At 42.2% G+C, this 14,057-nt stretch overlaps 1 protein-coding gene across 2 annotated transcripts in view; it reads right to left on the bottom strand.

Moving 5' to 3' along the window:
• The window catches only part of LOC140127470 (tropomodulin-2-like), a 61,939-nt gene that overhangs the window by 32,822 nt on the left and 15,060 nt on the right, over positions 1–14,057 (bottom strand). Inside the window, exons 2-3 of one of the 2 annotated variants that reach the window (XM_072148217.1) lie at positions 10,345–10,495; positions 4,767–4,923 (exon numbers count right to left, since the gene is read on the bottom strand). In XM_072148217.1, the coding sequence (XP_072004318.1) occupies positions 4,767–4,923; positions 10,345–10,470 (283 nt within the window). In that variant the 5' untranslated portion in view covers positions 10,471–10,495. Of the gene's footprint in view, positions 1–4,766; positions 4,924–6,432; positions 8,687–10,344; positions 10,496–14,057 lie in introns of those variants that run through there. The other variant, XM_072148218.1, reaches the window with a different exon arrangement.

The raw sequence follows: 14,057 nt of genomic DNA, 5'->3' as shown, positions 1-14,057 counted from the left end.
ATTCGGCGTACCACCGTGTAGTAAAAAATGCATTCAGCGCACCGCCATTTAGTATAAACTGCATACAGCGTACCGCCATGTAGTATAAAATGCATACAGCGTACCGCCATGTAGTATAAAATGCATACAGCATACCGCCGTGTAGTATAAAATGCATACAGTGTACCGCCATGTAGTATAAAATGCATACAGCATGCCGCCATGTAGTATAAAATGCATACAGAGTACTGCCATGTAGTAACAAATAGAAGCCCTGATAAATATCACAAATACTGCATATACATACAGCATATATAAAAACATATACAAACAGTATATACAGCATAAACACACACTGCACATACATACAGCAAATATACATATACACATACATATATATATACACATATTTACACACAAATACACATATATACACATATACACTGTGGAGGATTTGGCCCAGTAGAGACCGTGGTAGCGGGGTGCTGTGATGCAGTTCACGACAGTGACACCAAAGTACAGTCCAAAACAGGTCTAGCCTGTGTTTATTTCAGCAGGAACAAAATAAAACAGCCTTCACATTCAGGCATCAAAACAAAATAATATCCTACTCGTCAGGGTGCTAACTAAACAATGGTTCTCTGACTCACCACTAACAAAAACACTTTTGCTGCTCCAGGCACAGAGGTCAAGGCTGCGTGCTCTCCAGCCTCCTTCCAGAGAGACAACACTTCCAGCTCTGCTCATCGGCTTTATGCAGACTGATTAGGCTGCTCCCATCACCTGTGTCCAAGGTGCTGGACAACACAACCTCAGCACTAAGGCCTTGCATAATAGCAAAACCTAGGGGAAACATACCGCCCATCCACAGTTAACCCCTTCAGTGTCTCACAACACATATATACACATAAACATCTATACACACACACATACACATATATACACACAGATACACACATACACATATATACCCATAAACACATACATACACACACATATATACACAAACACATATATGTAAGCACAGATAAAGTTACTTTACCTTCCTTTAAGGTCCTGACAGTGGGGGAGACCGGTGGCCGGGCACTCGGTGCAGGCCAGCGGACAGTCCCATGGTGCCAGCGGCCTGAAGATCGGTGCGTGCTGGCCAGGAGATCGGTCCCGGCGGGAGCACGGGCAGGAGAATGGTGGTGGCCTGCAGGCGGTCGCATGGTTACGGCCGACGGGCAGTAGCATGTGCGGCCCGCAGCTTGGTTCCGGCAGGTCAATGGGGAGTGGGCGGCCAGAGCGCGGGCGGGAGGATGGTGCTGGTCGGAGGCCATGCGGACGGGAGCTCGGTGCGTGTCGGCCGGGAACCCGGTGTCGGGTTGGAGAATGGGGCGGGCAGGAGAACGGTGCGGGCGGCTGGTGGGAACACGGTGCCGCCCCCTCGGTTCAGCAGGAGGTGTGCCGCCTGAGGCGAGATTCTCAACTCGCCTCATGGCAGGTGCGCCCCTGGGTGCAGGATATATAAAGCTGGGTTACTTAAAGGGAACCTGTCAGCAGGAATTGTCTTAATAAACCACTACCAGTATGCTGTCCAGCAGATTAACACATTCCAGATCACGGGGCACATTTATTATATGATATGGGGTTTAACTAGGAGAGGCTAGGCTCCATAGCAGAATTAAGCATGGGGCCCCCATACCACTTAAAAAGATTATTTGTACATAAACATTTATATAATAACACTCATATTAAGTTCTACACTCATACAAATACATTTAAACACTCTTACACACATACATACATTTATACTCTCACATACACACATTTATGTACTCTTATATAAATGAATAATCTATACATACATATATACAATAATAATACACTAATACATGTACAGTATATTCAAACTCATACAGTATATAAACACAAACAGTATGTACACTTCCATACATTTACACACACATACAGTATAGACACATCATATACACAAATAGTATAGACACATCAAATTTGCAGACATACTGCAGACTGTATAGTACATATTATAATACATAATATACATACATATAGTGTATATATAAATCATATACTTAGACATACAGTATATCACCATATATACACATACATACATTATACACAGCATATGCACAATATGCACACACATACAGCAAATACACATATACATACAGTATATACACAGCATATACACACAGCATATGCAGGCAGCTCTTGGGTTACATACAATATAGATGGGTTTGTACTTAAGTTAAATTTGTATGCAAGTCAAAACTGTATATTTTATAATTGTAGCTCCAGACAAATTTTTTTTTGCCCCAGTGACAATTGGATTTTCACATTTTTTTGCTGTAATGGGACCAAGGATTATCAATAAAGCTCCATTACAGACACCTTACAGCTGATCATTGCAGCCTGGAACTAAAGTAAAGCACCCAGAGAGCTTTACCAGAGGTCACAGTGGGCAGAGGGGTCTTTAACTAGGGGCTGTCTGTAAGTCGGGTGTCCTTAAGTAGGGGACCGCATGTACACACAATATATAAAGCATATAAACACACATACAGCATATAAACAAATACAGAATATGTACACATACATACACCATTTACAGCATATATTCACACACATACAACATTTGCAGCATATATACACACATACAGAATATATACACACATACATACAACATACACACCATATATACACATACATACATACATACACATATACAATATGTGCAGGATATATACACATATGCATCATATACACACCATATAAACTCATACAACATACACATAAACACACATACAGCATATACAGACACACATACAGCAGATACACACATAAACTGGCTGTGAGGGCAGTGGTCGGGTAGTTGGCTGGCATTGCAGGCAGGTGGTCGGACAGCTGGCTGGCTGTGAGGGCTGGTAGTCAGGTAGTTGGCTGGCTGTGCGGGTGGTTGTGCAGCTAACTGGTTGTGCGCGTGGGAGGTTGGGCGGGTGTCTACTTGAGCTGTCAGCTTTGTGACTGGATAGCTGTGTGGGCGGGTAGCTGTGCGGTTGGATAGCTGATGCCCCTGACAGCAGAGAGGGAGGTGCCCAGGATAATGTCTATCCCAGACCCATGTGCACTACCGGTCCCAGCTTTTACAGCTATTTATTAGGAGGCTCCGACTGGTCACGTGCTCCCCTTCTCTCTCCTCTACGACCATTTGGCTTGGAGGTGGCATAAGGGGGAAATAGGTGCAATTCATGAATTGGCGCACGAGCTCTGATAACCCCCCCATCATGTCTTTCTTGGCCCATGGTGGTGGCATCCAGAAAATTAGCTTGAAATTGAGATGTAATTTTGTTAATTTTACAGAATGTTTAGTACTGCTCTCCCCTCCTTAGAGCACCTCATCAATTACAGTGCAGGGAAATATCAGATATCTGATTAGATTGATCTTTACTTTACTTCACATGCAGCCCTAAATTTCATTGTCTTGTGAGACTTCCTTATGTTTCTAGACATTGTTCCCTTTACCTTCAGCTTAGTTCTTCCAACTATACTTTCCCAGGTATCCAAAACCTCTCTATGTATGAGACTACTTGTACACTTGTGCTGTCCACGGATCTGAGCCATATGTCTGCAAAGACTGATGTCACTACCTTGTCCCAACCCTTTAGAGGGTCACAAGATGGCAACAATGTGTGTCATCCGTATTATTCATGTCTCCATACACTTCTATGGGAAGGCTTAATTCTTGAGGAACAGAAAATGTGTTTGCATGGGTTTTCGCCGGGTACTCCCGTTTCCTCCCACAATCCAAAACATACTGTTAGGTTGTTTAGATTGTGAGCCCCATGGGGACAGGGACCAATTTGGCAAGCTTTGTGCAACACTGTGTAATCTGTGTGCGCTATATAAATAAAGAATTATTATTATTATTTATGCTACAGTTAAGTATTTGTTAGCAATATGGCACTTTCAAGTATATATGGTACCTTGATAAGAGTGAGTTTATAAAAAGGGTTAATAATCTATACTGTCCACTTACATAACTAGTCAGAAGATTTATCAAAGTTTGTAGCAAAGGCAAAAAAAAACATGAATCACAATCCGACTTTTTCATAATATATCAGATGGGAAACATTTTGGCTTCACTTGCATCATAATAGAAACCACATGTTCCTCTTGCTGCAGAAAAGACAAACAAGCCACCTCCATTATACTACAGATATATACAGATAACAGATACAGTACAAATACATGGAGGGAGGACCTCTAATAGAATGGACCTGGTAACACACACTGCAAATACTGGAAGTGCTTACACATGGTAACAGTTGTACAGAAGGTGAGGCTACGTGGCCATGTGCCTAGAACTAGTTACAAGAATAAAAAATATAAATGGTATTCCTTTAGCCTTCCTGGATCCTGAAAATAATTGATATCTGAAGGATCAAAAGCTCAATGTAAAATTTACAAAGGCAATGCATTCATGACTCCGGGCTATTAGAAGGCTTCTGTATTTGGCAGAAAGTCACCCTCAGTGCAGCTCAGGAGACGCTGGGACTGTGCCATGGTTTAACCAGGTACCAACCAGTCCATGATCTGTTAAGTGTGTATTGTTGGTAGTACGCGGCCCCAAACAGTGGAGTGTGTGTTTCCTACTCCAATGGGTACATAGGTCCCTCACCATCTCAGTGAGACATTTTGTACTTTTAAAACTTTTATACTTTAAAAAAAAAAAATCACACACAAAAAAATAATCTCTGTGTTGTTGATATCATGTTTTGCATTACCTTTCTTTTCTCCAGTAAATGGCACATAGTCCTCTCTGTCTTGGTGCTCCATGGCTTCTTTCTGCAAATAGGCCAATAGATGCTCCCTGTCGAATGTTCCAGAAGCCTCCTTGGTTGTCTGGTCTTTCTGTCGGAAGCCTGCTGGTAATAGGGCATTCTGAAAAAAAAGAAAGAATCACATTATTACATTGTGTTCTGTTCTCAGTGTGAACAATGAATTCCAAGGTCTGTATAGAGTCATGGGGGTGGAGCTGCACTGTGAGAAAGTCATGCTAGTCAGCCCTGATCTTGGCCTAGGTGATGGTCTAGAGTTGTACTCTATTCAACAAAGATCCTGGCACTCGCAGTCTTGATCAGCTTAACTGTTTTATTTGTTATACACTCACCGGCCACTTTATTAGGTACACCTGTCCAACTGCTCGTTAACACTTAATTTCTAACCAGCCAATCACATGGCGGCAACTCAGTGCATTTAGGCATGTAGACATGGTCAAGACAATCTCCTGCAGTTCAAACCAAGCATCAGAATGGGGAAGAAAGGTGATTTGAGTGCCTTTGAACGTGGCATGGTTGTTGGTGCCAGAAGAGCTGGTCTGAGTATTTCAGAAACTGCTGATCTACTGGGATTTTCACGCACAACCATCTCTAGGGTTTACAGAGAATGGTCCGAAAAAGAAAAAACATCCAGTGAGCGGCAGTTCTGTGGGCGGAAATGCCTTGTTGATGCCAGAGGTCAGAGGAGAATGGGCAGACTGGTTCGAGCTGATAGAAAGGCAACAGTGACTCAAATCGCCACCCATTACAACCAAGGTAGGCAGAAGAGCATCTCTGTACGCACAGTACGTCGAACTTTGAGGCAGATGGGCTACAGCAACAGAAGACCACACCGGGTGCCACTCCTTTCAGCTAAGAACAGGAAACTGAGGCTACAATTTGCACAAGCTCATCGAAATTGGAAAAACGTTGCCTGGTCTGATGAGTCTCGATTTTTGCTGCGACATTCGGATGGTAGGGTCAGAATTTGGCGTCAACAACATGAAAGCATGGATCCATCCTGCCTTGTATCAACGGTTCAGGCTGGTGGTGGTGGTGTCATGGTGTGGGCAATATTTTCTTGGCACTCTTTGGGCCCCTTGGTACCAATTGAGCATCGTTGCAACGCCACAGCCTACCTGAGTATTGTTGCTGACCATGTCCATCCCTTTATGACCACAATGTACCCAACATCTGATGGCTACTTTCAGCAGGATAATGCGCCATGTCATAAAGCTGGAATCATCTCAGACTGGTTTCTTGAACATGACAATGAGTTCACTGTACTCAAATGGCCTCCACAGTCACCAGATCTGAATCCAATAGAGCATCTTTGGGATGTGGTGGAACGGGAGATTCGCATCATGGATGTGCAGCCGACAAATCTGTGGCAACTGTGTGATGCCATCATGTCAATATGGACCAAAATCTCTGAGGAATGCTTCCAGCACCTTGTTGAATCTATGCCACGAAGAATTGAAGCAGTTCTGAAGGCAAAAGGGGGTCCAACCCATTACTAGCATGGTGTACCTAATAAAGTGGCCGGTAAGTGTATATGTAGGCTTCCAGCATATTGACGTAGGTAGAGTTCTACTCTACATTGAATCATAGAAAATTGGAGAAACCAGCTCACCTTGCTCCTTAAGTGTTGAGTGAGGCACGGGCCACCCCTCTGCTGGGGTATACGTATACTTGTAGCACCAAAAATCCAAGGTCCAGCCATGCTCCAAACACTTGAAAAACTTTGTTCTTTATTAAGGCATTAAATAGCAGTACAGGAAATCCACTTATAACAGACACATCACAGCTTACGCGTTTCGGACAGATGTACTGTCCTTAATCATAGCTATTAACCGTTTCTGTCTCTGTCTCTGACTGACTCCAGCTATCTCTGACTGGCTCTGCCTCTGACTGTCTCTGCCTTTGACTGTCTCTGCCTCTGAATGTCTCTGTCTGTTTTTGTCTCTGTCATTTTGTCTATGGGGAGATTTATCAGGAGTGTATGAGAGCAGAACTATTAGCCCATAACAACCAATCAGAGCTCAAGTTTCATTTTTCGAACAGCTGTTTATAAAATTACAGCTGATCTCTGGTTTCCATGGGCAACTGGAACAGTTTTACCTTAGACATTTCTGATAAATCTCCCCCATCTCTCTCCATCTTACCTCACACATAAGCGTCTTATACTCATTGCCTACAGTTACCAAAACTCGGAGCTCATATTAATGACCTGTGGCAGAATAGCAACCAATCACGGCTCAGCTTTTAACTGCCACAGCAGAAGCAGACAATGGGAGGGATTTACTAATTCTGGCGCAAGCACGACTGTCGGCATCAGAGATCAGTCTCTGGAATCACAGCCAAACGGCGCACTGCTGTAAGTAAATAATGGGTAGACGGTAATAATCAGTTGTGCGCCATAAAAATGCCGACATCAATGTGCGCCAAAATCTTACATGGACTGCGCCTTGATTTTGCTCACTGACCATTTTTTCCCAGGTCTATTGTGCGCCAAAAATTACACCATCTCTCAGCACTTACAATGCTGAGAGATAGGGACGGATGGGAGGAGCCGGCCACATCGCCGGCCGGAAGCTCCCTGTGCATGGCTACTGTGCCCCTGTAAACAAACAGGGGCACGGATCAGATGGACCGTGGCAAGGGACATCGGCAGCGCCAGAGGAGGTAAGTACATGTTTATTATTTTTAAATAGCCCGCCCCAGCCCGGCACTAATTTATTAGTTAACTCGGAAAACCCCTTTAATCACACTGCAGGTTCTGGTAATGAAAGGGTTATTGCTTTGTTCCTTTTAACACTAATCAGCTGAATGAATGTGGTTCAGGAATCAGGCACACAACTATATCACTTTCTATTTCTGGTTCGGGAGCATTGTGAGAAAAGTGAAGTTACTCATTTACCTGACGGAATGGAAATTTCTGCACATTTTCTTTTCCTAAAACTAACACATGTTTCATTTCAAGAGGAGTCATTTGTTCCCGGCTAAGGTGACTTTGCAGTCAATAAAGAGTATTTCAGTGTTGTTCTTGGCTTCTGTGGGAAGAGCAGCTGCCAGCATGCGGGAGACTTGGAGACAACAACCCAGAGAATGTAAAATGAAAGCCTTGCAATTAAGTTCTTGCGAGTAACATGACTGGTATTAATTATTATAATGCGTCATGACTTGGATGGGATGGCCAGAGCGACATCCATGTGACATACATTAACCCTAATGACAGAAGTGTTTCTATGGGCCCTGTGATACTGATTATATTATGCTAAGACAAAAAGCTCTGAATTTATAGCTTTTCACTATGTATAAGGCTGTGTTTCCCTTCTGCAGATTTATAGCTATTTTTGCTGATTTTGTGGTAAATGTGCCAAACCCGCAACAAAACCACAGCAAGGTAACACAGCTTTAGCTTGATCCATAAGTAGGCAAGGATCAATAAGGAAAAAAGTATGGAAAAAAGATACCAATTCTCATTAGGTCATGGCTGCACAGCCGTCACACATCTTAAGTTCACTGTGTCACCCTACATCACAACTTACCGTATATACTCGAGTATAAACCGACCCGTGTATAAGCCGAGACCCCTAATTTTACCACCAAAAACTGGGAAAACCTATTGACTCGAGTATAAGTTGAGGGTGTAGTATACAGCTAGCCAGCCCCCATGTAGTATACAGCCAGCCATACCCAAGCCAGCCAGCCCCAAGTAAGAATAAGTATACAGCCAGCCCCAAGTAGTATACAGCCAGCCCCATGTAGTATACAGCCAGCCCCAAGTAGTATTCAGCCAGCCTCATATAGTATACAGCCAGCCTCATATAGTATACAGCCAGCCCCCACTTAGTATACAGCCAGCCACCATGTAGTATACAGCCAGTCCCCATATAGTATACAGCCAGCCCCCATGTAGTATACAGCCAGCCCCCATGTGGTATACAGCCAACCCCCATGTAGTATACAGCCAGCCCCCATGTGGTATACAGCCAACCCCCATGTAGTATACAGCAAGCCCCCATGTAGTATACAGCCAACCCCCATGTAGTATACAGCCAGCCCCCTGCCAAAAAAAATTAAAAACTTAATACTCACCCTCCGGTGTCTGGATTATTGGCGCGGGTCCCGATCTTCAGCGCGAGGTTCCCGATCTTCGGCGCGGGTCCCGGTAGCTCCTCTTCTCTTGCCCGCAGAGTTGTGTTCATGCGATACATTTTTTGTGCTGAAAAACTTGGCTTATACACGAGTATATACGGTATGTAAGTGAATTGGGTTGCATCATTTTAAAGCCTTTAAGTCATCAATATCATATTGCTGGGACAACATCCACTGTGATGACATATTGATCACTCTAATATTTTGGCCTGGGCTAGGGGTGGCCTCAATACTATGCTGGGTCCGGCAGGCACCACAGAGGTGTGTTGCTGCTCTCCGGAAGGGATGGTAAGGCATGGGGAAGCCCAATGAGAATTAAGTCCAGAGAGTCAGGGTCTGCAATAAAGGGTTACCTTCTTTACTGAAGTAATTCAGGTGCAAAGCAATACAAACTTCTCCAATCTCCTCCCTGACAGAAGTAGTGTTCCACATTGAGGAAAGGCGTGGGATAGCTGTCCCTCTTTTTCCCGGGCAAAAGACGTGGAGCCTGGGGTCAATGTCAGCGTATCCCAGTCTCAGCTTCTTGTACTGGCAGTAGCATGGCAGTCTTCTCTCCAAGCTATGTTCCCTAACTGCAAGATACTAAGTACTGGGAGTGTTCTCTTTATATACCTTCTATTTCAGCACAATGATACTGCTTTCTCCCATAGATTTACATTGCGTACCCATAATATTCTATGGCAGAAAATTTCTAAAGTGGTAAACAACTTCCCAGACAGCAGTATGTCTTATCTTCTGGTAAACAGGTCAGTTTTTTCCTCTTCAAAAGAATTTCTAATATAGCTGTGGAAAATTACTAACTTCTCTTTAGTTAGAGATATACAGTCAGAGATGTCTCACAGTGTTCACTGACTCTTTACTCTCGCAATAATAAACAGAATGTATATAACAAAATACTATTGGTTAATGCAAGTTAACCCTTGATGTCAAATAAAGTAAAAAGGGCTTTGTATAGGAGAAATATTCAAATGTCCATAGTTCAATGCTTCTCTGATCCACAGCACTACAGCTACAAAGCACAGCCACTATACAATATACAGCACTGTGTGTAATATTTCAGTCACATGAAGCATTTCATGAGTGGAGGTGCTGGGGCATTGAAAATTGATGACTCAAAATAAAGATAAGTAACCAACATTTTAGTCCTGTTATGTTTGAAGCATGTGAGAAAAACAAACTGGGTGTTGAATTTATTTATTTATTTTCTTTTTAAATGAGTGTACAACTTGATTGTTTAAGGAATAAGGATAAGGCTCTGGATCTGGACAATGTACCCATAATACTTGTATGGGCTATGTGGTACGCAGTTTTCTATGTATTAGAAAACAATGATGATGCAAATGCATTGTTATGTGTAGAGTAAATCCCTATTCCCTACACATACCTCAGGGTCCAGCTCTTCTAAAACGTTCTCCAACTGTTTCAATTCATCTTCAGATAATTTGTTCAGAATCTCATCTTCGTTTATATTCTTATATTTGTCAAAGTCTTTCCTGAATGGCAGAGACATGACTGAATGATCCACAATGGTTGTCCTGTAATAAGATAAAAATGTTATAAGAAATAACATGCACCGACCATGAACAAGTGTAAACTGAATATGGCCTTATGTATTTCTATGTGTTTGTTGTAAACCTCCTCTTATCACTCAAGCGGAGCGTAAGAAAGCAAAAGGGCATCTTAAATGGGTGATAATTATTCCTGCAAGTTTTCTTCGCATCTCATTTTGAACCAAAGTCATTACTAGAGATGGAGAACATAAAATCTGACACAGTGAAGCAGTAACAGATTATTGACTCCATCAACTTCTTGTCCTGTGAATACAAGTATAAGGTTGGATATATAAGGTGAGGCCGTGGAACTTTGTGTATTGGCACCCTAGGGAAAGCAGTACTGTGCTTGTGGCCAATGGGGATAAGAACAGGCCTACTAGTCTGATGCATATCAGTAAAAAAATCAGTTTGGTATATGTATCTGCTTATTACACATACAAGGGCGGTTCAATAAGTACCCGTGTTTGACGACAGAAGGCGTTCCTGAGGGAAGTTGGTATTATCATCATGTGCTGCCATCTATCAAACGACAGCAAAACAAATTGCAGACTGATAGATAGGTTAGTTTGGATTTTGGCAGCCATTTGAGTGAGACGTGTTTCGTGATTTTCATGGAAAAAGAGCAGTATCGTTCAGTAATTAGCTTTTTGTTTTTGGATGGGAAAAAAATGCGAGAAGATAAAACAAAGTTGGATGCTGTTCACGGGGACACTTCCCCATCTATGACCACAGTTAGATATTGGTTTAACTAATTTAAACGTGGGAGAACATATGTTTGTGATGAGGACCAACCAGGACGCCCAGCAGACGTGGTTACCAAGGAAATCATTCAGAAAGTCCACGACATGATACTCACTGATCGTCGAACGAAAGTGCGTGATGTAGCAGAGGCCATAGGTGTGTCGACCTGAACGGCAACTAATATTTTACATGATAAGGCTACATTCACACACATGTATGGGGGAGGTATATACGGCCGACGTATGTACGGCCGATATATACGTCCTCCATACACTTCTATGGGCTCACGGCCCTGTACGGGTGCGGCACCGTACCGCTCCGTAGCCCGGGAAAAGATAGTACATGTGATACGGCGCCATGCACTGTATATTCCTATGGAGAGGGGCGGAGATGAGCAGCGCTCATCCCCTGCTCATTTCCGCAGCGCCGATGTATGCCCGCCTTACCGTAGTACATTGTGTGAATGTAGCCTGAATTGGAGGTGAAAAAATTGTCGGCTCGATGGGTGTTGCGATTGCTCATGGTGGACAACAAGCGGTTGCGGCTGCTAACTTCAAAGCAGTGTTTGGAGCAATTTAAGCGAGATCCAAAGGAGATTTTTCAGCGAGTTGTCACCATTGAAGAAACCTGGATTCATCATTACAAACAGCGTCATCCTCATGGATTTTTTAGAAAAAGGAAGAACGATCACTGGGCAATACTACAGTGAGTTATTGGACCGCTTAGACAAAAAATTGAAGGAGACACGGCCGCATTATCAACACAACTTTTTCTTGTTCTCTAACATGAAGAAATGGCTCAAACGAGGAAGTAATCGCCGAGACAGAGCGGTATTTTGGAGAGTTCGACAAATCTTATTTTTTGGAGGGGTTAAAGAAATAGCAGGAACGTTGGGAGAAGTGTATCTTTCTAAAGGGGACTATGTTGAAAAATAAATTTTTTTTTAAAAAGTGGTGTCTTCATTTCTAACACAGGTAGTTATTGAACCGCCCTGGTATAAACATAGGGGGTTACTTATTATTGGCTCTGCCCAGTTATTTTTTTGTTGCTCATTTTGGGCACAGCTCTTCAGTCCCTACACTTTTCCTGCTCTTCTAGTTTCCTGACACTTTTTTGGCACCTTTTTGTGGTGCATAATTAGACCAACAAAAATCAGGTCTGGCAACTTCTAAACCCCTTCATGAATGTGGTTTCTCAATTCTTTCACTCATTTGTTCTTCTTACAGTGCACCAAGTACATTAAGGCCGCGCACCACAATATACCATCATATATGACCACTACAATCGAGCGCCAAAAAATAACAACTAGCACCAAATATGATGAATGGCCCCACCCCCCATAGTGTTTTGTTTGGATGACATCTGACATTTTGTCAGGTTTTTATTTTTTTGTGAACCCATGAACTTCGATGGAAGCCTGTGGTATGAAGGCAAGAAAAAAATTGTGCAGGCTGTAATTTTTTTTCTCAAGGTCTGCACGCCTCTGAAAAACAAACACCTAAATAGTTTATGCGGGGGGTCTCCCAATAGTGAGGGGGTCACTAAATATAATAGGGAACTGTGTCAGTCACTGTAAATTTTTCCTGCAATGGGGGCACCATGCCTGCCTATTATAGATTCTGGCTATGGAAACTGATTCAAGTGTTATATTTAGTGCACGAGACAGAAAGTAATAAATACAAAGGCAAAACTGAACTATATTTAGCTTCTTGTGCTTAAAAGAACTGGAGATTAACTAAAGGATACTCTGATGATTAAGACCATTAAGCCTATTAGAAGCTGCAAAAAGGAATATTTCATAAACATTTGTTTCACTTTGCTTGTAACTCAACAAAAGACTTAAAAGAACTGCAGTAATATGAAGAGATTTAATAAAGATTTTACATATACTTATATTTGCCTAATTGGGGGATTACGGCATAAATACAGCATTATAATGCAGACAGTCCCCAGGTTACATACAAGATAGGGTCTGTAGATTTGTTCTTAAGTTGAATTTGTATGTAAGTAGGAACTGGATATTTTATCATTGTAAGTCCAGCTAGAATTTTTTTTGATCTCTGTGACAATTGGATTTTAAAAATCTTGGATTGTCATAAGAACCAGTATTAACAATAAAGGTAAATTACAGACACCAGTAATAACTGTAAGTGCTGTTTATTGTAGCCTAAGGCTAAAGTACAGTAAATTAAAGGTCCGTTTGTAACTAGGGGTCGCATGTAAGTCGGGTGTTCTTAATTAGGGGACCGCCTGTACAGCAAAAGTGAGCCTTAGATAACTACAACCCTCCTACAAGGACAGCAATGGCCACATTCATACAGGATAAAACAATGGCTTCAATGAGGTGGAAATCTGTTCCAATATAATCAATGGACTGTTCTGCATTCAGAAATTGTAATTCTAACACTAGCTAGTAAGTGATAAGTTTGTGCTACAAATATTACACTAACCCCCAATGGATTCAATGGAAACATCTCAAAACTGTGAAACAAGTCTTAATTTTCAGTGACTTGTACTGAGTGTCTAAACATCTTTGGATTGCACAACTGTAGATTTTTAATGCTAATGAAAGCCAGATTTCAGAAATTTCATGACACTACATAGTTATACACATCTAACCAATACATTTCTTCATATATGTCATGTGGTCAGGTGTGAGCTGACTAAATACATTTAAGGGGTTGTCAGGTTATAGTAATGTATCCTTAGGAGAGGTGATTAATTTTAGAATGACAAGTTTCAGACTCTCACTGGCCACACTATTTTGCAGCCGTTTTGGTACTATAATAAGCAACGTTTCTGA

This window comes from Engystomops pustulosus, chromosome 4, assembly GCF_040894005.1.
Source record: "Engystomops pustulosus chromosome 4, aEngPut4.maternal, whole genome shotgun sequence".
Lineage (NCBI taxonomy): Eukaryota > Metazoa > Chordata > Amphibia > Anura > Leptodactylidae > Engystomops > Engystomops pustulosus.
The sequence above is the reverse complement of the archived record's forward strand: the minus strand, read 5'-3'. Positions and strand labels throughout refer to the sequence as shown.